Raw genomic sequence first — 26,061 nt, 5'->3', positions numbered from 1 at the left:
AAATGTCATTTTTTGACACGCGTGTTAAAAGTAAGTTACTTTTAACACTAGTGTTAAAAGTACTGGCTGCTACGAAAATTTTCATTCATAAACAATGCGATCTGTGTGGTATTTTTTGATTTATTATTTTTATTGAGTTCAAAGTTCTTCCGATTGTTTTGTAGAAAAAATAGTGTATGATGATATACGTGTTAAAAGTGATTTTATTTTGTTCGTGAAGTTAAAAAACTCGCTACGCTCGTTTTTTAATCATCTTTACTCACAAAATAAAAAGCCACTTATATCACACTTGTATCATAAATAGCTATTATATGCCTAATGAGGGACTCTTAAGGAAACTGCATGAAAAAAATAAAATAAACAGTAACATAAACTGAACGTAAATAATCCTTACTTTTTGAAAAATATATTATACAAGTTTATTATAAGTGCACGGTTTCAATAATTCAATGTGCATTTCAACGCCAATGCATCCAACTTAAATTTCTAGTCAAACTTACTTTTGTGTGAGATAGCATGTTTTTTCTTAAATATCTGAGCCTAGCATGTTTTCCAACTTGGTCCAAGCTTAATTTGAGGTAGCATGTTTTCCCAGCTCAATATGAGGTAGCACGTTTTCCAGACACGATTTTAGATAACATTTTTTCCAAGTACAATTTTAGATAGCAGGTTTTCCAAGCTAAATTTGAGATAGCATGTTTTCGTAGTAACGCGTCGATTTGTACTGATAAAAAATTTGAACTTCTCATGAAGTTGGCAAATAATTATTTTGGTCACTTTTTAATTTTAATATATACATTTTTAAAACAAATAAAGAGACACTGAATTTTACAAGGCGCTTAGTACGATAAATGCGGCTGCCCTAAGACGATTAGAGAATTGTCGAGGTTTCCAACTCAAGTGTAATCAGCTTATTGGGTTTACGTTTGAAGATAATCTACCTTAGAGGTTTTCCACGGAACGGAAATTCCTTTTATGCTGTTAGTATTATTTGCAACTTATAAATGTACAACTAGTTTCTCTGAAATATATCATTTACTTACACTCCTATATAAATCATATTTTAACCTAAGAACATGTAAAACAATTATTACGCTCTATTTTCTAGATGTCCGTAATAGTCATAATCGGACGAGTTTGTTAAATTTATCATACTCGTATTTTAAATGGTAAAGGTTACATATTTACTCAACTGTTAATACTAATTTTACCTTATAACAGAACGCATACTTTTCTTAGGAGTGCGTTGCATACTATACGGCTCAATATTAACATGGTTAGTATTTCCCACAATATAACCACACTGGCAATGACAGCAACATATTTTTCTATGCCTCACAGGTACTCTATCACCAAATGCTTGACACAATGCTCCTCTCCACAGTCTTTCAAACATTACTCTTTCTTCACCTGGATACCGAGAATTCTTGTGGGCGCAATCTTCAGAAAGGTTCTGATACTTCTGAGTACAATTATTAAATCGATGGCATTTTTGGATCAGACCTTCCTGAACACTGGTGTTTTTTGGAATGCTATAATGATCAGAAAATCGTCTAGTTTTTGGAATAAAATACGCATCAACTGCATGGCGATTTCTCCCGCAAAACATTTTTCTTAAAAGTTAGGGAAGCCAAGGATTATTATCACAAAATATTAGAACGATTTCACTAAAACTATGCTTAATTAATATTGGAAGACTCCGTTGCACATAAAAATTATTATGGAAGACATTTGGATATAACAGTAATTATTTATAATCACAAATCACATTCTAGGATATTTATTATGAAACAGATTACCGTCGGTAATGGTTCCAATAGGAGCCATATCTGCTTTAACCGAGGTAGGAGAAAGAATAACGATGCATTACCATAAGGTTGGTTGTCCCGGATGCGCAGCATCCGAATTCAGACGGACGCAACTCCGGATCAAATCAATATTAATAAAGAGCGTGTTATATATATACAGAGTTTTGAAGAAATATTCATGTCTACAATAAAATTTAATTACTAACCTTATTTTTTATAATTTCCTTATTGTTTGCAGTATTCATTTAGACTTTTCTTCATACGCGACACTAACATTTCGATAAAATGAGCATTTTTTTTTTTTGGGTACATACATTTTCAAATTAGACAATATATAGTGTTCCACAATAAATGTCTGAAAATGTACGTGCCTCTACTGGATGGTCACGCAGAAATTGACACGAAAATGTGTAAATATTTAAAAAAGCAAAATATGAAAGGCACCCTCAACATATTAAATGTTAGACAACATAACAGTGGCCGCCCGCCTATTAAAAAATAATAAAACAGCATAGTGAAATATTAGGAAGTATAAAAATAGAAGATTTCCTATCCTGTTTTATTTTCTTAAACCTTAATTCAAAATTGTTGAGTTTTTAAGATGTAAAGCAAATTCAAAAGCACCAAACGACTTCATACAGTAAATGATTTTGGGTAAAACATATTTGTTTTGTTTTCTTATTATGTATTATGCTAATTCAAATAAATTCAATTATTTTTCTCAAAATCCTATCAATTGATGTCAAAGTTCTTGGATACCATTTCGAAGAACCTTTAACTTCACAGCATTTATTAAATAAAACTTCATCTATATATGTAATTGCTTTTTTATTTTTGATGTATGAGATGAATCATTATTTGATTCTGATGATTATTTATGATTATGATTTATGATTATTTTGGTCAATATAAATTGTTAATTAGTTCAAATAATATATTAAATTAGTGATTCGTATTTCCGAAATTGAAGTTAAAATGTTGTTAAAATTAAATACGGCTCTTTGACGTCACTTGGGTTTTTTTCTAATTAAAGGTGTTAACAAACAAGTTTCATGCTCGTTTTTATCATATCATGAATTATTTTTGCTTTTTTGTGACCTGACTACCTATTCGATATTTGACGTTTTTAATACAGAGACTTCATTCATGATTACAAGCCACGTGCTCAGTAATTTTATTTCCTTCACGTTGGCAATTAAATTTCGATAAAATTTAATATTATTAAAACAATAATAACAAGATTCCATTAAAACACAACATGCCATTTCACCGGCTGCTGTAATTCTTCACGAAATTTTATTCAACCAATCAGCGATCGCATTATCTCGAGCATAGACATAACAGTTTGCTATTGTTCATTATAAACGAATTATTAATATTGGTGGCGATAAGATTTAGGAATTTTCAATTGACAGTACCAGCCGTGTAATGTTGGTTTCCCAAGCTCGGCGGTCACGTGCCTTGTAATCATTTATGAAGGTTCTGTACATTAACCTGTTCTATTCTTGATATACGTATATTATTTCCTTTTAAGAACAAATTTGTGTGTCGAATTGGTAGCCGTTTACTTTTTGATTTTTTTTAGTTGCGTCACAAAAAGTATTATCTTTTTCTCTCTCATCGTGGTTGGCCGTATGCATTTCAGACAATTTTTATCATTAGCTTTGTGATAATTACTTGAACAATTACTAGATTTTTGCAAAAATTCACATCCTCCTTTGGGGCCATGCATAAAACACCTCACTCAAAATTTCGTCTTTTCAGACCCTTCCCCCTCTTCGTCACGCCGCGCGCCGTGCCACATTTTCTATAAACCCCCCCCCCCAACAAATATAATTTCACAAAGGCTAGACCCCTCCCCCTCCGCTGTAAACGATTCGTTGCAATTAATAATAGCACATAAATATTTATAATATAAATTTTAATATAATAATAGTTTAACAAATATCATAAAACTAACAACCAGCAAATAAACATACGATCTTTTTATATATCAGAAGTCCAAGGATTTTTCAAATGCTCAGAAATATCTGCAGAGCCTTCATAAATGATTAGATTACAAGCCACGTCATCAGTAATTTTGTTTGGAAGAGTAATTTTATTTCCTTCACATTGGCCTCATTTCACCGACTGGTGATTGGTGTTAAGATTTAGGGATGTTTAGTCGACAGTACCAGCCGTGCAATGTTGGGTTGCCAAGCTCGGCGGTCACGAGGCTTGTAAACATTTATGAAGGTTCTGTATAACCGGTACCTACTAATTCTGTGAATCTGACACTTCCTTAGAACCCCCCCCCCTCATGTTTGCGAAAGTATTTTATGAACTACTATTTTGTATGATGAACCGCAATATTTTTTATTGCATTGTTTAAGTGTACGCCCAAATTTATAGTAGTTATCTACAAATTGAATAGCGGAAAATTTGTTTGGCATTATTTCTTATATCAAAAGTCGAAATATTTCTACAAACTTGGAATAAATCAGTATATCAAACACAAAATTGTGAAAAAATAAATATTCAGACACATCTATTCCATTCGATGATTCTTTTAAATAACAACCCAACCCTACTTTTTTGATTTTTTTTTTTTGAAAAGCCTATAAACATACGTCAAATTTTTAATGTTTATTTTCTTATCGATTTGGGCAATTTTAATTAATTTGAATGAAATTAGTCTATTCATGCGTTACTAGCTTCTTCAACGCATCTCCATATTTTCCTCACAAGTTGTTTACTATAATTTTGTAACAATTCTTTTCAGAATACGATTTGTCTTTGATTTGATGTATGTTGAAAATAACTAGGAATAAATGTTTCAAATGTGGTAATGATGTTTAACTTTATATGCTTTACAAAAAAAAATATTAATACTAATGGGAAATAAAACGAATGTTGTTCAAATGAATGTGTAAACACGAACGCCAAGGTCAAAATTACCTTGTCTCGGAGCTTACCGCTTTCGCAGCTTGGTGCGCTTGCATCTTAAAAATTATCGCGGATAGACCATATGTTCCGAGAATATTCTCTAAACCTTCTAAAAAGATTATATATATTCTGAACAAACCTAGAATATTCCTACAGGGTTAGTCAAAAGTATGGAAACCCTCAAAAATCTCAGCGGTAAAGCATTTTTAGGATAAATGGTGAGGACAAAAGTCTCAGCATTTTTCACGGCGCATACAATGGTATCCTCGACCTTGAAGTCAAGGTCAAGGTTCAAGGCCATATCAAGATCAAGTCGATTTTTTCAAATGGCGACCCTCCTTTTCGACCCCAGAAATGAAGAGCAGAAAATTCTGCATCCGAGTATGACATTGACCTCAAGGTAATAGTTAAGATCAGTACTATTCAAATCGAATTTGCCCTTATTCCAATTTTATGTAAAAAAGTTGGAAATAAATTAAAATATAATGTTTATTTTGGTAGTACTTGTCGTATGTTTTGAGTTTTGTAGTTAATAATTCATTGCAGTTAGCAATCCATCATTGTGTCATATTTGTGTCCGAGTATCATTCAATCAATTCACAATAATAAGTGCTGCATAAACAATGAATTATTATTACTAAAAGGTGTTTTGTATTTTGCACAAAGCAGATTTAATGCTTTGTGGTGTTTGGTATGTTTAAGATTGATTAGAAGCTGTGACAAAATGGCAGAAAGAAGAAAGGAAACCATCTAAGCTACAAATAAGTTTCCTTTGAGGTTATAATATTATTTGTATATTTTAACGAAATAAGATACGGTAGTATAGGCAAGATGATGGAGGCATTCGAAAAATATTTTTTTGTACCCAAACCGCTCATTTAATCAAAATTCTACAAGAGGCCCAAAAACTTCCAAATGGTATCACCTATTGAATTAAAAATAGTTGCCCAAAAGTGGAAAAGGTTATGAACGAATATTATCACCACACAATCTGTAATAAATTGTCAAAGTTTTATTTATCAGCCTGTTTTTGTTTTTAAATGCAAATTGTTTCAGTCTTATCGTTTTATCTAAAGAGGTCCTTAAGAATATTATTAATTCAAGTTTGACCAAAAAGCCTGTAAGTATGAGTCGTAAAAATGTTGGACTAAAATTATGAAATGTTGATAAATATATAATAACTTATTTTAAAAAGAAAATGCAAAAATATATTTTTTTTATTAAAGAATTGGTACCTAACCGTCTAGATCTAGAAGAAATAGACTAAGAAAGATGACAGAATATTAATACTAAAAAAAAAGTAAATAAAATAAAAGTTAAGCAATTTATCATTAAGAGCAGTTATTACCCCCGTCCCATATTTTTTTAGCCAGGAATATTCACAGCAAAGTTTAAAACATACATAGAACATTACTACGTGTTTGGAGAACATCCTCAAAAATATTCATGTAATATCTATCATATTCAATCCCACATCTATAATACATTCTAGGCATATTCTTATAATAATCTGACTAATTAAATATTGTACCAAGTATATTCATCTAAAATATTCTTATTTTAGATATTCTATGTATATTCTTTGAATATTTGTAAATATCTACAGAATATTTCAAGATGTATATTCTAAGTTTATCTGAGATATTCCAATATAATGATTCTATGAATATTCTCAGAAGTGTAAATATATTTAAAACATATTCCATGAATAATCAAATGTTCTGAAATGAATATACTTGGATTATTCTGGGAATCTATATTGCGATTAAAGACTTTCTCTATCAAAAAGCATCCCTCCTTCTCGTTCCAGTACTAATAAATAATATGTGATTACATATTTTTTTTTTGTTTCTCGCGACTACTTGCAGCGGCAGCCAGCGATCGCGGCTCTTCACCCGAAGGGTAAAATCGTCAAAGACAAATAAAGTCTATGAGCTATCTTAGATGCTTGACATAATAATTTCTTTTATTTATTTTATGCTTCTAATACCGTTACGCAAAAGAAAATCCATAAAACTGAACTTCTTATACTGTGACTCAAGACTTCATTAGTTTTAAAATATTTTACTCAAAAATGGCAATGGCATAATGAACAAAAAGGTCATCATTTGCTAAAATATTTGAAGTACACAAATTAATTGAAATTAATCTGAAGCAGTACTAACAAAGTTATGAAAAAAATTACCGATTTATAGTTTATATTTACACAGTTAGGTTACAAACGTATAACAAGATTCCTAAGTGTTCTATGATCGTTTAAATTATTCAAGAATCACTGAAGACATAAACTTCAATATTTATACAATTCAGTTCTCTAGTATCAACAAATATGAATTTTTAATCGGTATTGATTTGATAAGAATTAAAATCAGATAGCTCCGTCTGCGTCGCACAATCGCCCCGAAAAAGCGCCGACTTATTGCCACGAAGGCTTTTCGCGCGGGCCGCGTCTTAACTTCGTATTTAGAACGCGATTCCTCGACGCCTTCCGGGTGAATTTTAAGTTTTCCTCAGGCTCTGCGAGGGGCGCGGCCCAATTTTTGTGTGAAACGCACGAATCGCGCCACGCGCCATTATTCTATGGCTATAAATTGGCCTCAATGATTTGGGATCGAGGGGGATTATCCCTCTTTATCCTGCCTCATCTCGTGTAGGCCTGGACAGCCTTCGTAGGTGGGCCCCATCCGTCGTCCGCACGAATCCGACACGCCCACCCGCTGAAATCTGACGGTAGCGATCGCCTCGAATTGCGCGCGGGTACGGCTTTTTTATTTTTTATTTCCCCTATTTTCTACGATATTTTATTTAAAACTGTGCCGAAAATACTCATATTTATCGACCGGGTGCCTATTTTACACTTTTTCCGTAGAACTTTCCGCGAAATCAAATGCGGGATTCGAAATGCGGCTGTAAATACGTTGAAATGCACTCTCTAGCGAGGCCGGAAAACGTCTATTTTGACCCACGAAATTCTTTTCTCGCAAACCGCGGGGTGACGTGGGACTGGGAACGAGGTGTTGATTCAATCAGCCTTCGTCGATCAGGGGCATTTTTGTAACGTTCTATTCGCGTTTTCATATTTAATTTTGCCTTTTTTGGGGTCTCCTCGACGACAGACGACCATTTCCCAAGCCGTACAGATTGAAGCTTTAAGACACGCCCACTCGGAGAAAATTCGAATGTCGTTAGAAACGTCAGAATAATTATGTCAAAATAATTTCCCGCCAAACGCGAAAGACGTCTGTAGGGTCGCGGCGAACCGTTATTTTACTTTACTAGGCCTTTTTTTAACATTGCTACGCCACGACATATACAGGTATTTCTTATTATTAGGTTTACATTTTCGTAGCTCTACTGCTTGACATGCCTACGATTAGGATACCTGTCCCCCGAATTAACGTAAATACTTGCCCTCTAAAATTGCATAATTTTAAACCAATCCATAGTACCTAAACCCTAAAACCATTGTATTAGTACATTTGCTTCGTTAGTTACTACATTGCATTCGTAGATATTACTTACTCCCCAACCGTCAAAAGTTACGAATTATAGAAATAAATTGGGGCTAAACCATATGACTAAATAAATAAGACCCGTGAAAAGGATAGGAAGAGCAGAATCATTAATGTATGAGCGCCACCTCACATTGGGCCTGGAAAACACGCCATCGTTAGCACTATTTATGTATCGAAAACTGTAATACTAACTTGAACAGAAAAGTAATATTGTTATTAGAACCTATAGAGTTCACTGAAAAAAATAAAAATTTGATGATATTACATGTATTCTTTGGTGCGGAAGCTGAACAAACTGATGGCAATCGGTAACTAGCCAATCATAATACAGCATTTTTAAAATTCTTAATCATGATTGGTTCTTTACTGTTGAATTCAATCACTTTGTTCAATACGAAAAAATACGTGTATTGAAAATTAGGTCACAAAGGGGATGTGTTCTGTGGATTAGGTTTGAGGTTATTTCTTCTCTATGTTGTAATCACAGATTAGAAAGTGGTTGTATTATGATTAATTAACTCGTAAGTTACCGTCCTTTTGATAATAATTGTTTTCTATTTTAGACTAAAATTTAATGTAACGCAAGAAGATAATTATAATTGTTGAATCGTTCATCTGAATTGTCTTACTGCTTTTGCTTGTTTTACTTTTTAATAGAAAATGTCTGGAATGATCTCACGTTACTGTTGTGCACCAAACTGCAAGAATACATATTATTTATATACCACAGATACTTCTTACAGAAATAAAAGCTTTTTCAGAGTTACTGCAGAGTGCAGACAGGAAAATGATTTGGATAGAATGTAAACCAGATTTTAACTTCATCAACGAAAAATGTTAGAAATAGTAGGAAGAATAGCCTCAACAAAAATGCAGTGCCAACAATATTTAGTGAATCAAATAGTATATCATCACATTTAGATTCTCTTAATAGTAACGTTTATTTGAAAACTACTCTAGAGTCAGTTAAACAGTTTGTTAGTGAAACATTAGAAAATGCCGAAATTAATAAATGCCAAACATCAATGTTAGATGATTTTCCAGAACCACCATTTAAAAAACCAAAATACACTTATTCCAAATTGCCATCTCTAAATACCACTGCAAGTACTAGTACTGTTATTGTTAACGATACCATGCCGGATCATCACTTATCTAGGTGCCGGATGAAGTAGATTCAAATACTGGTTGTGTAAGTACTTCACATAATACTTCATTTTGTCAAAACTTCACTTGTATGTCGAATAGTAGACAACAAAAAACGGATTTTTGGATTTTTTAATGAATATTAAGTTTCTTTTTAAGTAATGGTAGATACATATGTCTACGTTTCTACTGATATTTGTTACTCATACTATCAGTATTTAAATTTTCGCAGAAAATAATAATCAGTAGTACATGCATCGTACTGATGAGAACCAATATAGTTTGAAACAAATGTATTTAACAATATTTTTCATAAAGAGGGGAAAGGTAAGTATATGTCTATTTTGTATCACAGTAATCACTATTAATTACTAGTAATTATCTTCTTTTCCTATTTATAACAGAATAATGCATTTAAAAAACAACTGCTTATGCATTTTTTAGTCATTGTTTAAAAAGTGAAAACAATAATAGCCTCTTAAATGGATATACCTACTAAAAAAGTCAATCTTTTATACCATTATTGTGTGTAACTTACATGAAACATGAAATGAAATTCATGTCATTGACTACATAATTTTGTAAAAAAAATCTGGTCAATTTTTACATTAGAACTGATATTTTTTTACGAAGCTTTGTAGTCGATGAATATGAATTTTATTCCATATATAAGTTGCACTCTGAATATTATGGTATATTTAAATTTGCCGCCATGTGCAGCGTAATAAAGCGACATCTATTGCATAGTTTTTTAACTACATTCTCAAACCAAAGACGGCTAGCACGGTCACTGCAGTTTCTGTTTTGTGTTCCAGCTGCTATTTGTTCACAGGCCGGATGTAAGATGGCGCCAGTTGCGTCTGGAGCAAGTGATGCTTCCAATAAAAGACAAGGAAATAAACACTCTTATTTAGTTACTCATATGGGCTAAACTACTCTTCCAAGTCATGGAATGTCATTTATCTGTGTTATCTCATTGTGGATCTAATTTAATTTTATATATGAATTCATCTTTTTAAACCTTTCTATAACAAAAAAATATAAAATTTCAAATAGGTTTTTATATACAGGCTGTCTAAATAATTGCGTTGAAACTCGAACGGTCCAGAGGCTCCTATATATTATTTCAGTTTATCGATTGCAATATTTTTATGAAAAATATTATACAGTGCATCCCAGAAGTAACGCAAAAAATTCATATTTCATTTTCTGCTGAGTTTTCACAAAAACGCTAAAACACTCAATTAGTAAATTAGAATTGTCGTTTTGTCACATTGCTTAAACCTTTTTTGCGCTATGTTTCATAAACCTATGACGTCATCGACATTTTTTTTAAATAGCCCCACCTAATTTTTTAAGCATAAATGGATAGTCCTTTTGAAGGGAAATACGTCGATATATGGTTTGGCCTACTTTACTTTGACAGGAGCGGAAAAAAAAGCCAATGACTGGAATGGACATGGTTTAAAATAACAACAAAAGTAGGTATCATAAACTGATGCGAAACAGTGCCACAGTATAAAATGGAAATTTGGGGATGTTTTGTGTTTTGGTTGATTGTAGGTACGTTTTTATGTACTGATATATTGGCGTTTGCGGCGATACGACGAATGGCAATGTGTGGATTTTCAGTGACAGCTAAACATAACATTTTGCCTATCATTTTCTGTCATTGTCGTTGGCCTTCTAGATCTAGACACATTTCTAACATGGCCAGCGTCTTCAAATTTGGGTACTAATCTGCATACTGTACACGGAGGTATTGGTTGTTCTGGATACTTGGCATTGAATAATTGACATATTTCATCATAACTACGGATTCTATATCTCCGTATTCAACCATAATTAGGATTTCAGTTCTTTGTTTCTCATTTAAACACAACACCATCGTAATGTAAAGTTATGGTATTTGTAACTGTGACAATGATATGAGGCACTATTGTATTCGCTAACTGTCGTCTTCAGAACAATGCCTACATAGCCACTGTGATCGGGTGTACCTACCCAATCTATATAAAAACATGTGCCAACAATCAACCAAAACAGATTTTTTGCTATAGCACTGTTCGCGCATAAGTTTGTGATACCTATTTTTGTTATTAATTCAAACCATGTTCATTTCAATCGTTGGCTTTTTTTCGCTCCTGTTAAACTAAAGTAGGTCAAACCCTATATCGACGCATTTCCATTCAAAAGGGCTATCCATTTATGCTTAAAAAATTAGGTGGTGCTATTTAAAAAAAATGTCGATGACGTCATAGGTTTATGAAACATAGCGCAAAAAAGGTTTAAGCAACGTGACAAAACGACAATTCTAATTTACTAATTGACGTATTTTAGCGTTTTAGTGAAAACTCAACACAAAATAAAATATGAATTTTTTGCGTTACTTCTGGGACGCACTGTATAGTAGTAATCATATGCTTTTTGCAAAGGTATGTACCGAATGTTTCATAAAAATGACACAGGTGAACATTGATTTTACTTATATTTTCACTTTTCCTAATTTTTTTTTGAAATCTTTTCATGAAAAGTTATATAGTTACTAACCAAAGGGTTTTTTGAAAATCCATATACTGCATGTTCTACATAATTGACCCAAGTCAAAATTATCGGTCTAGCGGCTTCTGTATATTTCAGAAATTTATTGTGGCAATATTTTTATGAAAAGTCTTATATTGTAGAACTCGGAGGCATTTTGCAAATTTATATACTAAGTGTTTCATAAAAACGACACAGGCGAACTAGGATTTTTTTCTCATTTCACTACCTACCTAAATTTTCAAATAGATATTTCTACACACGGTGTCTTATTAACAAAATGTTTTTTGCAATTCATATGTACAGGATGTTTCATAAAACTGACACAGGTGGACCAGATTTTCTCTTATTCATTTTGTTAATTTTTTCATTAAATCTTTTGAAGAAAAGTTGTATATTTACTGACCAGATGCTTTTTAGAAAATCCATATACGTACTGGGTAAAATTGATCCACATCTGAAACGGGCAATTTTTTTCCTTTTCACTTTTAACTTTGTCTTTATTTACTAAAGTCTTTTAATGAGAAATTGTATACTTATTAACCAGTTGTCTTTTTGAATTTTTATACTGAGTATTCCACAATACTGATGCAGATTAAAATTATGAATAGAATGAAACTTTCCTTACTGTTTTTTCCTTTTCTATATTTTGTACTGGTCTGCAATATTTTTATGAAAAACCTTATACCCTACCAACCAGGTGTTTTTTGCAATTTATGTACAGGATGTTTCGTAAAACTTACACAGGTGGGCTACATTTTTCCTTATTCATTTTATTAATTTTTTCTTTAAATCTTTTGAAGAAAAGTCGCTTTTTAAAAAATCCATATACTAGATGTTCTATAGAATTAAGGGCAGTTTTGTTTCTTTTCACTTTTAGCTGTGTCGCTATTTACTACAGTCTTTTAATGAAAATTTGTGTAAGTATTTGTTAACCAGATGTCTAAACTTATTTTTTACCATTTCTGCCTTACTACGTAGTCTTTGGATGAAAAATTTTATATTTATTAACCAGATGCCTTTTTTGGAAGTTTGGAAGAAACTTTTCTTATTATTTTCTCGAGCGGGGCCTACTCTTTTTTGAAAAACATTCTCATCATACTTTTATATACAGGGTGCTTAAAAATCAAAGTACAGGGTGTTTAAAAAATGTTATAACTACTAACCGGCGAGGAAAGCAGCGCGGCCCCGAGGGCCGAAGGCCCGAGAGAAAGGCCAAACTCCGCGTTTGCCTGCCTTTCTAGTCAGCTACTTATAAAATTCGAACAAATGCTAATCGATGGCACCGAAATCAGGAGGTTCTGAGAGGTTTCAATATCAAAAAAATATTATAATAAACAAGTTAGAAAGAACCTTCTCCAGATTTAGATAAACTAAAAAAAGTTTTGTTTACTTAGACACAATGTAGTAATTCATTAATATAATGTTAAATCCAATCAGCACGCATATGCACACCATAAAAAAACACACTAGTGACTATCAATCTCTGTTATAACTATCCTAATTTAAATTAGTGTACAAAAATTTACTTATGTGTAATAACAATAACAATGCCACCTCCGCACATAACATGGTAAATAATTGCCACAGGGAAAGTAATAAAAAATGTTTAATACAACTTTCTAATTTTTGGAAAATTTCTTTAGGGTACTTGGCCATAAAATTAAAGTAGAAACAAAATTACATATGATGATGGAATATGTTGAAATAATAAAAATCTTGATAATCGACCCACACATTTCAAAAAACAAGAGTGATGCTGCTCAAAGTGGAACACTGTATGTTATACGTAATGATAAGTATAAAAAGCACCACGGATTTTTCGCAGTTCTGAATAGAACTTTGTATTACTCAACAGACAAAGATTATTGTGCAGGTAAACACAGTAATCCTGGTAAATACTTCTAAAATGTACAAATGACAGATATAAACAGACTACAAATTGTGAATATCCCCGAATTCCATTTGATCTAGGGTCTTAGTGATTTTTTGGTATTTTCTTACACCAACTAAATAAACTTAAATTAACAGTGGTGGAAACAATATATTTGAATAAAAACTTACCAAGGTCTGCCCCACTGATCAACTGGCTTATCCAATTTTCCTCCTTGTCCCATCAGCATGTTCCTATAGTTATTTACCTTATTGCTGACAGCTTCTTCAGTGAATCTATAACAATTTTAAATATTAAACTTTCTAAACACTTATAAAAATAAAAATATAATAAATTATATACCTAATATTTTTTTTCTGTATGTATTTGCACGACTGTAATATTATTTAAAAAATGGGCTCTGATAAATAAATAATTCGCAATAGTAGTACAATATGAACATAACATTTAATATCACAATGCAGAAGCATATACAGAATGTTTCTAAAATATGATGCCAAACTGAAATAAGAAAGCAAATGTCAATTCGAGCAGTTTCTTATGAAAATGTTTAGTATGTATCAAGTAACTGAAGTTTCTATTTATCTAAAAGAAATTGTCAAAGGCGTTTACAGCATTAAAAATTGAACAATAACAATACATATTTAAAGTATAATGTTTTTTCAAGTTGTTATATCGTAGCCTCTGTATTTGGTCGCTGCCAGTTACAGAATTACCTTTCACTTCCTTAGCCAGTAGATATACAGGATAAGATGTTCCGTCAAATTGTTGACATTGTCCATAATTTCAGAAATTAGGCCATTCGCTGTCAGGGAGCAGTGCGGTCAAGATCCATAAAACTAAGAAACTGTGCCTCAAAAAGAGGCAATCTGTTGTTTCAACTGTTATAATACGGTAATAAAAGTAATAAATACTAAAGTAAAATGCGCAATTTGTCAGATTTGAGGGTATCGATCGCAATGTGCTCTGAATCCTGACGGCTTACAAACGTCAAAATTTTTGGGCAGACTCACTACCGGAAGCCCTAGTCTGCTGAAGTTACAACTGAAATTGACATTTTGATGACACAAATTTCAAACACCAAAATTGCTGTCAAATTTTACTGGTGCAATTATTGTTATCAAGTGAAAAAGCGCATTGCCGGGAAGTGCATCAAATGTGTGCATTAAAAACAGTAGACGGCTTTTAGCTGGATGACATCAGTCTTTTAAGGAGGATCGGATGCTACGAGAAAATATAGCCAATTCCGCATTATTGAGATACATATTTTTGCAATGCGAAATCAAATTCTGTGAATTATTCTCGAATTATTTATCGATTTATGTTTGTTTTTAATGAATTCCAAAGATTTGAATATTTAACATAGATTCTTATGGGAAATTCTATGATGCATACCCTTACAATCAAATTACGGGTGAATAAATGCAAATGGTAAGACGAAAAAAATAAACATTTATTTGAATCATTAATTAATAGATGAAAGAAAATAGTAGGTTACCAGAAAAATAAATTAACGAACATAAAAATTTCTGACTTGTGGTCTGCCAAGTAATAAACGCGAAGGAGTAACGGCAACAGCGCAAGAGAGTACGAATGGGGATAGGTGGCGGGAAATTTAAATAAACGTTTCGATATACAAATTAGTCATTAGAAATGGATTACATTCAACTTGTGTTTATTTGTGTAAATTCAATTTGGATTAATAAAATAAAATGGAAATATTCAAATAAAATATGTTTTTTTTAATCTTTTTTATTTATAAAGTATGATAAACTATCAATACAAGTAATACACAAATTATTCATTAGAAATGGTTTACATTCAACTTGTGTTTATTTGTGTAATTCAATTTGGAATAATAAAATAAAATGGAAATTTTCAAATAAAATATATTTTTTAAAATCTTTTTTATTTATAAAGTACGATAAACAATCAATACAAGTAAAAAAATACAGCAGCATATATATAAACTAGAGATGGGCACATTTCGGTAAAGTGCGTTACAGACATGTCCGTACATGTTGGGAAAAGTACTTTTGACCTTGAATAAGGCACCTGAGTGACGTCATGTTTTCACAGGTCACTACTTGAGGGTATACAAAGCAATTTGTGCTAATGAATATGTGTCTTATTAAATATTATTTATTGTTTATTATATTTTTGATTAATATTTCATTTTTGTCTAATATAAAACATAGAATTATGTGAAATTGTTTTTCCATCCTACTGGAATTCTTAAAAATTGTTTTTCAGCAGAAGTTACATTTATGATTTTTACTCAATTCAGAAAAATATAACCAAACTGTTGATTTTGGCGTCACACTTCATTTATAAACTATGTGTGTATTAAATATTAAATTAAGAATCAACTGATTACTATTTAATAATCGTTAACTTTGCCAAAAATAATAAAATATGGACATATAAAAGAGGTTATATTTTTAAAATGTCAGTTTCAGTTAAACAATTACCAACAAAATTACGAGAAAATGGCTAAATATCTTTCATTTTACATGTACCAACCTCAAAAATTTTTTGCGGGAATTATGAAAGCAACAAATAATTCCGCGCATGCGCATACAACTTTTCAATCTTGAAAAGTGTCCTCAGGACCTGTTCACTTTTAACAACATGTCCGATGGACATGTCCAGCTGACAAGTCCGCGGCACATCTCTAATATAAACAATGAAATATTTATTCTCTGCATCACAGTGCCAATCTTATGCATTTTGATAAATTATTTGATTAAATTATTATTAATATCTTTTTTCATTTTAAAATTATTTCAATAATTTCAGTATAATCTTTAGAATATTGTTGGCTGCAATAACATCGTATCACAGTATAATACCACATATATTAAATTGTATTATAAATTCAATTGCTTTAAACCCTTGTCTTATAAGGAACATAATTATGTACTCACATATGTGCATCATACTAGTGTGCTACTTATGCATGTAACTAAATCATATTTAAATTTGTGATCACAGTTCGTAGATAATCTAAAATAAGTAAAAGTTCTTTGCAAAAAGAGCAATTCATGCTTTGTGCCATATACACTATGTCGACTAGTTAATGCCTTCGAATGGTGTCCGGAGGTTCTGGCTCCACAATCTTCTCTTCAACATAATTTTTCCTGCTGTTGTTATTTCAAGTTTACAACAGCTGCCTAAAATCTGCGCTTATAACTTTTTATAATTTATTTTTTTAACTATTTTTTATGTATGCTCCTTGTATTATTGTACTTTCTTTTTTAATTTTACATTTTGTTTGTATGTATTATTTCCGTAATGTCCTGTAATTGGGTTTGTTCCTGTTGGACTAATAAACATGCTATTACTATTACTATTTTCTGTTATAATTCTCAAGCACGCATATTTTCTTTAGGTCACAAATTTTCCTTTCTACGGACTCTGTTCTTCATCTGACATATTAGAAGTTAAAGCAATGAGCTGTGCCAGCTATCACATAGCATAATGCATACCCATATACATGACAAGAATGCCAACTTAAAAATAATAAACTCGACATACTCGTGCGCTGTTGCCAAGTTTCTGTTGCAACTTTTGGCATTTATTTATGCATATCGGTTAAAAGATAATAATTGAGAAATGGAAATATATAATTTTAAGTATTTTAATCTCCATTTTATTCAATATCTACAAGCAAGTATTTTAATCTACTTACTTTCTAGTCATAAAGAATATTTTTCTTTGCATTGACACTAATGATTTTATAACACGGTAAGTATAGGCCGGTAAGACAAGGGATTTGGAATGGCAAAAGAAGAAATCGATGTGATTAATTTTCTACTTAAAAATGTCCACCTAATCTATCAGATTCCAACTAAATAAGAGCTAATTGCAATTGAAAATGAAATTTATTTATATTTAAAAACACAAATAAAACTTACAAAACAGTTGCTTTAAAACAACTAACAAATATATGGTCCAAAAATTATTTTATAGGAACAAAAAGATGACATTGCAAGTGCTAGTGGTCTAACTTTGTTTAAAGCTTACTTGTGCTTTATCCCTTTCCTTAAAAATATAAAACTCACATTTGAAAAATTTATTCTCAAAGGAGAAATAGAAATATGTGAATAAATTTATAGAAATATTAAATATTTAATTACAGAAAATTTTACAAGCCATTTAGAAAGGAATTTATCACCTAAAGAATAGTAATTTTAATTTTACAAATATTTTTTTATATTTCAGTCTTAGTTTTTCTCATTTGTCTTTTTTTATATATTGTTTAAACCGGCTATTCCTCTATATTTGAATTTCATTTTATTCCTCTATTGTATTTATTAAATGATTAATATTATCCTCGATGGCCTTTTGACTTCCATTAGTTTGCTTCAATAGTCTCTTCAGGTCTCCATTTCTTCTTCTTTTTTGGACTCTTTTTTCATCGTTGATGAGCCGTTGTTTGATTGTAGCCTATATGCTTCTGTCTCTTCACTGTGTTGTACAGAGCCTTCATAAATGATTACAAGCCACATGACCAGTAATTTTGTTTGGAACAGTAATTTTATTTCCTTCATATTGGCAATGAAATTTCAATAAAATTAAAAATTATTAAAACAATAAGACCAAGATTACATTAAAACACAACATTCTGCTTCACAGTGATGTGATTAGTGCACTTTTTCGGAAATTCTATTCAACCAATCAGCGATTGTATTATCTCAAGCGTGGGCATAATGGTTTGTTACTGTTTATTGTAAACGAATCATCAATACATATTGGTGACACCAAGATTTAGGGATTTTTCGAGTACCAGTACTAGTCATGCAATGTTGGGTTGCCTAAGCTCGGGGGTCACATGGCTTGTAAACATTTATGAAGGCTCTGTATTTGATCTTCTCTCTGAGTGTGTACTGTTTACTCTGGGACATTATTTAATTGTCGCCTAAATGTTTTTATTAATTCGTTATGTTCTTGATTTTTTATGCTCCTCTGTGTTACATGTGTTTGAGCTCTATGCTCTTTTGTCCCTTCAATATGGATATCTGCAAAGTTTATATTATATTCTATTGGAATAGTTTTATCACAGTGATCCTTAGTTTGGGGAATATGTTAGTACTTCTTTGAGATTTCATCTAAAATATTATAGAATTGCCACATTATGGTTCCTCTGCATTATCTTCTTCTCTTTAGACAGAAGTACATAGTGCCGTTTAAAATTTCCAAACTTTTATTACAATGTTTTGCAGTTTTTGTTATTGTTTCACTCTTTATTTGCCACTATATTTCTTTATTATTTAATTTTGCGCTCCGAAATTATAATACCCAATTTTTATAAATATGTATTGAGCAATAACTTGAGTTCCGATTCAGCCCTGCGAATGTCTGAAGAAACGTTTTGTAAACATTTATTAGAAAGTCCATGTCTGGTGTCTGTTGCAATGGTTGAATATATCTTTTTACGATCCTGGCCGATTTCAATGTTTATATCAAACAGTGTCCTGTTATTTGGAGTATTTTCGATGTATCCTATCTCCCCAGCTATATTATGAAGAACATTTTGTTACAGAAATAATAGTCATAGAAATGTTATAATACTTCGATTATTTTCTAAAATAATGTTTGTTATGACAGATGTAAATCTCCTACAATGACTACTTTCCATGGTTCTTGTAATTAAATTGTATTACCAATTTCATTCATATTAATTTAGATTAGTACAAGTTTTCTGACATTTTAAGTACAATTTTTTTTTTTTGAATGCTACAAAGAGCTTAATATTTGAGTTGCAGTTTTGAAATAGCAATACATATGCATGCGCTTTGCTATGATGGGTAACTGTGATTGCACTCATTATTATATTATATAAATTAAAATTAGAAAAAAAAATAGTTTAATGCCATATTTAAGGCCAACTGTACCTTGAGAGATAATAAAAATTGTATACAGGCTGTTACAAATTCGCTTCTCACTACAGGGATCTCGGAAACGTGTGATGGTATTAACTAGGTGGATTTCACAGGGTCTGATGACACTTAGAGTGTACAATAATTCAATAAAGATAGAAATCTAAATAAAAAATTTAGATAAATTTGGAACGAATAGATTGAAGATGAATTTTTTGATACAAAACGTCTGAATCTGGTTCGGACTGAGGCAGTACAATAGTGGAGGTCATGAAGGTTTGCAAAAAAATGTTATAAAATTTCCAGGGTAGTGTTTAAAACAATGAAGTTGATGATGGTCCTGGAGAGACAAAACGTTACATATAGAAATTGATGATGCCATTCGATAGAGGGCCATAAAAGTGTTCTTGTTTTTTCAATATAACCTCAAACAAGGCTAAAATGAAACAAAAACGGATTTCCAAAATTTCTCTTTTTTTCAAATATTTCGAAAACTAAACAATTCTTGATTTTTTAGAGACATAATGCAACTTTGCCTCCATTTAAGCTACTTCGTATCTCTTACCGTTTCCGAGATCCCTGTAGTGAGAAGCGAATTTGTAACAGCCTGTATTTGGGAAAGAAATGATTTTAGTAGCAATAATCTTATCTTCATTTGCTTTAATTGGTATAACATATCAACAAAGTTTGAAAATAATCCCCAGCATTTTTGATTTTCGTAATTTGTGCATCAGAGTCCTTCTCTTATGTCACAAGATATTCTTTAAATAAATTTGTACAACTATAAATTTACCACTAAATATTTTCAAAACTAATCAAGTTAGCCTTCATTTTTTAGAGGCATAATGTTGGTCCCCTGATTACGTAACTGTGCCCCCATTTAAGCTAGTTCGTATCTCTTACCGTTTCCGAGATCCCTGTAGTGAGAATTTGTTACAGGGTGTAACATTAAGTGGGGGTCGGTTTGTTAGGGATAATAGTACGTGTCCCCCTAAATACGAACCTGAATTTTTTAAATTGCACTTTAATTCTTGTGTATGCCACTGAACAGAGTTATCACATGAAGCTGTATTCCTGTACTATCAGCACTGCCAGTGTGGAGTTACAATGTAAAATAAGTTGGTTAAACAAATTTCTTTTGTTATTTTAGTCACCATATTTTTTTTATGACAGTAGTCGAAGGGTCGAACATTCAAAAAAACATTATATTGTGTATTGTTTCTTAAAAAAATTAAAATTTTTTAAATGTTAACTTAAATACATTATATTCTATACATTATATACTTCCACAAGCCATTTGAGACTCGAATAGAGGATCAAAGCAAATGGGAGAAAAGGTTTAATACCCTGGAAAGGTAGAGCCTAGTATGGTTTACAGATGGCTCCAAAATGACCAGAGGGACGGGTGCAGGAATATATGGACTCAGACCCAGATTGAGTGCAAGCTACAGTCTGGGGGAGTTCCCTACCGTATTCCAAGCAGAAATTTTCGCGATAGTCAAGCTGCAATGAAAGTTTTAGGCGCACACAAGATAAGTTCAATACTGGTGTGGGATTGTTTACAAATGCTGACTGAACTGGCCACCAACAATACAGTCAGACTGTGTTGGGTGCCAGGGCATAAAGGCATTTGTGGAAATGAGAAAGCGGATGAACTTGCTAGGAAGGGATCCGAGACAGAGTTCATTGGCCCGGAGCCCTTCTGTGGCACATCTCCCAGTGTGGTCAGGTGGGCTCTGGGCAAATGGACTGAGACAGAACACAGGAAATAATGGACTTCAAGGCCAGGACATAGCCATTCTAAGGAGCTCATGGAGTATCCCTTTAAAAAAAAAATAAAATCTCTTTCCACTAAGGTAAGCCTTGAAAATGAGCACCAGGTTTGTAGTATTGTGAAACCATTAATGCCAATCTTTTTAATAATGCCTTTTTAAATTGAACCACAAATGACAGAGTTATAGCTTGTGGTGTTTTTTCAAGACACCTGGTATATATTGACAAAGTGCATAAGAACTTGTGATGCTATTTTATTCACAATTTTCCTAGCTATGACATGTAAAGACAAACTTCATTAATGAAATGAAAGTAGTACTTTCTGGAAAAATGACCCTTTTAATAAATTGTAGTAGGCCAGGCTTTTGTCACATCGATAAAATAGTTAGTAGAATATAACCTCCCATCAGGGTACTATTTGTAAAAAAAATTGGTTTGTAGAAAGTCCCACAGCCTTCTCACATTTTCAGAGGTGTTAACCTGAAAAACGGGACATACTGTATATGGGATGTTCCACGTAAAATCGATCACGGCTCTCGTCAAAATTTGGAGACACTTAATAAATGGTTTTGAGTGTACAAAAATTAGTTCTTCCGAGTACTTTAAATTGTTATGCGGCAGAATTCGAAAATCCAATATGGGGTACCAATATGGTGCCTGCAAGTATAAGTCTAATAAACTCCCTCCAATGAACATATTACTGATAAATCCGTCTCCAAATAACCTTAATGGGGACTTCGAGATCGCTGTCATAAATCTTAAGTTATTTTCAGAAGATTCAAGATGGCAGTTTTTATATAACTGTTTAGCAAGCTATAAACCATTAGTTCAATCGTCTATTTCCTATATTTTCGAAGTCACTGAATTATGAATTGAAGTTAGTTCAATAGTATCATAACTTTCCTCAAAAAATAAAATAAATAAAAAAAATAAAAAAAATCACGAGGCTAGTCGATTCTTATACATATTTTTGAAGTTGCTGAATCGTAGTTTTAAATCGATAGTACCACGTCATGTTTACGTTTATAGATTTATAAAAATCTGTAACTTATTTTAATTTACAATAATCAACAGTAAATCAAAAAGCTTGGGTCTACTGTTTAGTGATGGGAATAGTGGATTTATTTCAATAACTGACCGCCGAGTATTCGAATGATTTCAAAAATCGGATGATCACTCGACGACTATTTATGGGTATTTACATACAGCAAATTGTTTGATTTGTATCTATTATAATTTTTTTATACCAATGAAATCATAGTAATTAATTAATTAATAATTTAGTGGTTTGAAAAGGAAATATTCATTACTATTCGTAATTTTTATATGCCACGAAATAAATGCATTAATAAATGTGTTACAAAAACTCGTGTTCCAAACATGTACATCGATACCTAGTTTTTTTTACTCATAAATTAGGTATAATACAGTGCGTCCCAGAAGTAATGCAAAAAATTCGTATTTTATTTTGTGTTGCGTTTTCACAAAAACGCTAAAACACGTCAATTAAAATAGGAATTGTTATTTTGTCACGTGGCTTAAACCTTTTTTACGCTATGTTTCATAAACCTATCACGTCATCAACATTTTTTTTAAATAGCACTATCTAATTTTTTAAGCATAAATGGATAGTCCTTTTGAAGGGAAATACGTCGATATAGGGTTTGGCATACTTTACTTTGACAGGAGCGAAAAAACCGACTGGAATGGACATGGTTTAAAATAACAAAAATAGGTATCATAAACTGATGCGAGAACCGTGCCACAGCAAAAAATTGAAATTTGTGGATGTTTTGTGTTTTGGTTGATTGTTGGTACGTTTTTATGTATTGATATGTTGGCGTTTTCGGCGATACGACGAACGGCAGTGTGTAGATTTTCAGTAACAGCTAAACATAACATTTTGCCAATCATTTTCCATCACTGTCATTGGCCTTCCAGATCTAGACAGATCTCTAACATGTGAAGCGTCTTTAAATTTGCGTACTAATCTGCATACTGTAGATGGAGGTATTGGTTGTTCTGGATACTTGGCATTGAATAATTGACATACTTCATCATAACTACGGATTCTATCTCCGTATCCAACCATAATTAGGATTTCAATTCTTTGTTTCTCATTTAAACCACAACACCATCGTAATGTAAAGTTATGGTATTTATAACTGTCACAATGATATGAGGCACTATTGCATTAGCTAACTCTCGTCTTCAAAACAATGCCTACATAGCTGCTGCAATCGGGTGTACCTATTCAATCTACATAAAAACATGTACCTACAATCAAAACACATTTTTTGCTATAGCACTGTTCGCGCATAAGTTTGTGATACCTACTTTTGTTATTAATTCAAACCATGTCCATTCCAATCGTTGTAGCTTTTTTTGCACCTGTCAAAGTAAAGTAGGCCAAACCCTAAATCGACGCATTTCCCTTCAAAAGGGCTATCATTTATGCTTAAAAAATTAGGTAGTGCTATTTAAATAAAATGTCGGTGACGTCATAGGTTTATGAAACATAGCACAAAAAAAGTTTAACCAATGTGACAAAACGACAATTCCTATTTACTAATTGACGTTTTAGCATTTTTGTGAAAACTCAACACAAAATAAAACACAAATTTTTTGCGTTACTTCTGGGACGCACTGTATATAAGCGATTAAGAGCCTTTATAAGTTAATTATCACTTGCTACTTGCTAATCATTCGTCACTTACAATTGCCAGTTGTAATGATGAAATAGGAATGAAAAATAAAAACCGGTTATTTCTTACCGTTATTGCGTTATTACTGAAAAGCGAATTACCTAGTTTATTTCACACATTCTAGTTGACCGCACTACCTGGGCATTCCATTTGACAAAATCGGCCTAATACAGTTTTTTGTTGTTAAACATTTTTTCATTCACTTTCATAATAAGCAAGTCAAATTTGTATCAGCACAAATTAAATAAATAATTTAAGTAAGATAAATACATATTTAGGTACAGTGGATTATTATACAGAGCCTTCATAAATGTTTACAAGCCACGTGACTGCCGAATTTAGGCAACCCAACATTGTACTATTGGTACTGGTAACGAAAATTCCCTAAATCTTACCATCCCCAATATTAATGATTCACAGCCGATGAAAAAGAATATTGTGTTTTAATGTAATCTTGGTCTTATTGTTTTAATTTTACCGAAAGTTAATTGTCAACATAAAGGAAATAAAATTACTATTCCAAACACGATCACTGGTCATGTGGTTTGTAATCTTTTATGAAGGCTCTGTAGAAGTATTACAGTTAACCTGCTTTATGAAATTAAAAAAAAAATTGAATTTTTTCAATAAATATTGAAGTCAAATTTGAGTTTTTTATAGTCCGATAACTGTAGAGGGGCAATATTATCTTGCACATAAACTAAATAGTAATCTAATTTTCTGATAGTTATTCATGTAAACGCAGATTAAATCATTTTTGTTTTAATTTTAAAACATGATTCATTTATTTTAGGTTCATGAAATTTGTATATAAACACTCACCCTTGTTCCTCCAAGATATCAGCAAATTCAGCACATTTTAGTTCAATTTTTCTTTTACGTTCATGATCCAAGATTTCTTTATTGGGTTGTCTGCTCGATGCTGTATCTAAAGCTGCTAATTCTTGTTCACTTTTATATGTTTTTTCTTTAACTCTTGGTTTTACCAATGCCCAATTTCTCTGAACATGACCATTAGTACCAGATCCCCTTGGGGTTGCTAATCCTATACCATTATACATTATCTAAAATTATAATTCTATTAAAATTTATAAACTTATACAAATATTTCTTCTACAAAATGTAAATTAAACGATGCCTGTTATCAACTACGAAATGTTACTATCGATTTTACAGAAAACTAGTCATTACAAACGCGACATTAAATTTATGTACCAAAAAATGATTGTCACTCTTTTAATTTTCTATTGTTCTTTAATACTAAAAAAATCATAATCTTACTTACTCTGTAAATAAGTTTTAATAACTAATAATAAATCTGCAAACATGTATAAATACCACATAACACATAATACGCAAAAGTATAGAACAATAAAACAGAGAAATTTGTACAGAAGTCAATATCCATAGATCTTATAAACTAATGGACGGACCCGTGCTGTACTTTGCCAATACAAACTGTTCCAGCACAAGCCTGTGCGAGAGAGAGAGAGAGGTAGTAAGGGAACATCTTTAATGAGATCCGGATTAAGCAATATTTTTATTACATACTTATTAAACATTATATTGCATCTTATGACAAATATTCAATTTTAAGTTTGTAATTCAGAAAATAGTATATTTTAGTGTCATATTAACTAAAACTACAAAATAATTTAAATATATTTATTATCCTCTAAATAATATTAATTTATTTAATATTTGTCTTTTCGTAGATTTTACCGAATTAAATAATTTGACTTCATGATTTATTCGTACATCGATATACTTTTCACATTCAGCCCTTACAAGTTCTATTAAATGATTACAATTGTTAGGCAAATTATCAAATTGATGTTCATGCAAATTTTCAAATATGTTCACATTCAGAAA

General features: G+C 31.7%; 1 protein-coding gene across 1 annotated transcript in view; it reads right to left on the bottom strand.

Moving 5' to 3' along the window:
- LOC108915698 (serine/arginine repetitive matrix protein 2) overlaps nucleotides 1-25,581 on the bottom strand; it is a 60,189-nt gene extending 34,608 nt beyond the window's left edge. Inside the window, exons 1-3 of the mRNA XM_018721805.1 lie at nucleotides 25,475-25,581; nucleotides 25,012-25,253; nucleotides 14,000-14,104 (exon numbers count right to left, since the gene is read on the bottom strand). Coding sequence (XP_018577321.1) covers nucleotides 14,000-14,104; nucleotides 25,012-25,250 — 344 coding nt within the window. The 5' untranslated portion in view covers nucleotides 25,251-25,253; nucleotides 25,475-25,581. The remainder of the gene's footprint in view (nucleotides 1-13,999; nucleotides 14,105-25,011; nucleotides 25,254-25,474) is intronic.
- Between the last annotated feature and the right edge of the window lie 480 nt (nucleotides 25,582-26,061).

Source organism: Anoplophora glabripennis, unplaced genomic scaffold (assembly GCF_000390285.2).
Source record: "Anoplophora glabripennis isolate ALB-LARVAE unplaced genomic scaffold, Agla_2.0 scaffold1322, whole genome shotgun sequence".
Classification (NCBI taxonomy): domain Eukaryota; kingdom Metazoa; phylum Arthropoda; class Insecta; order Coleoptera; family Cerambycidae; genus Anoplophora; species Anoplophora glabripennis.
Note: the sequence above shows the minus strand (reverse complement) of the source record. Positions and strands in the feature narration are given on the sequence as shown.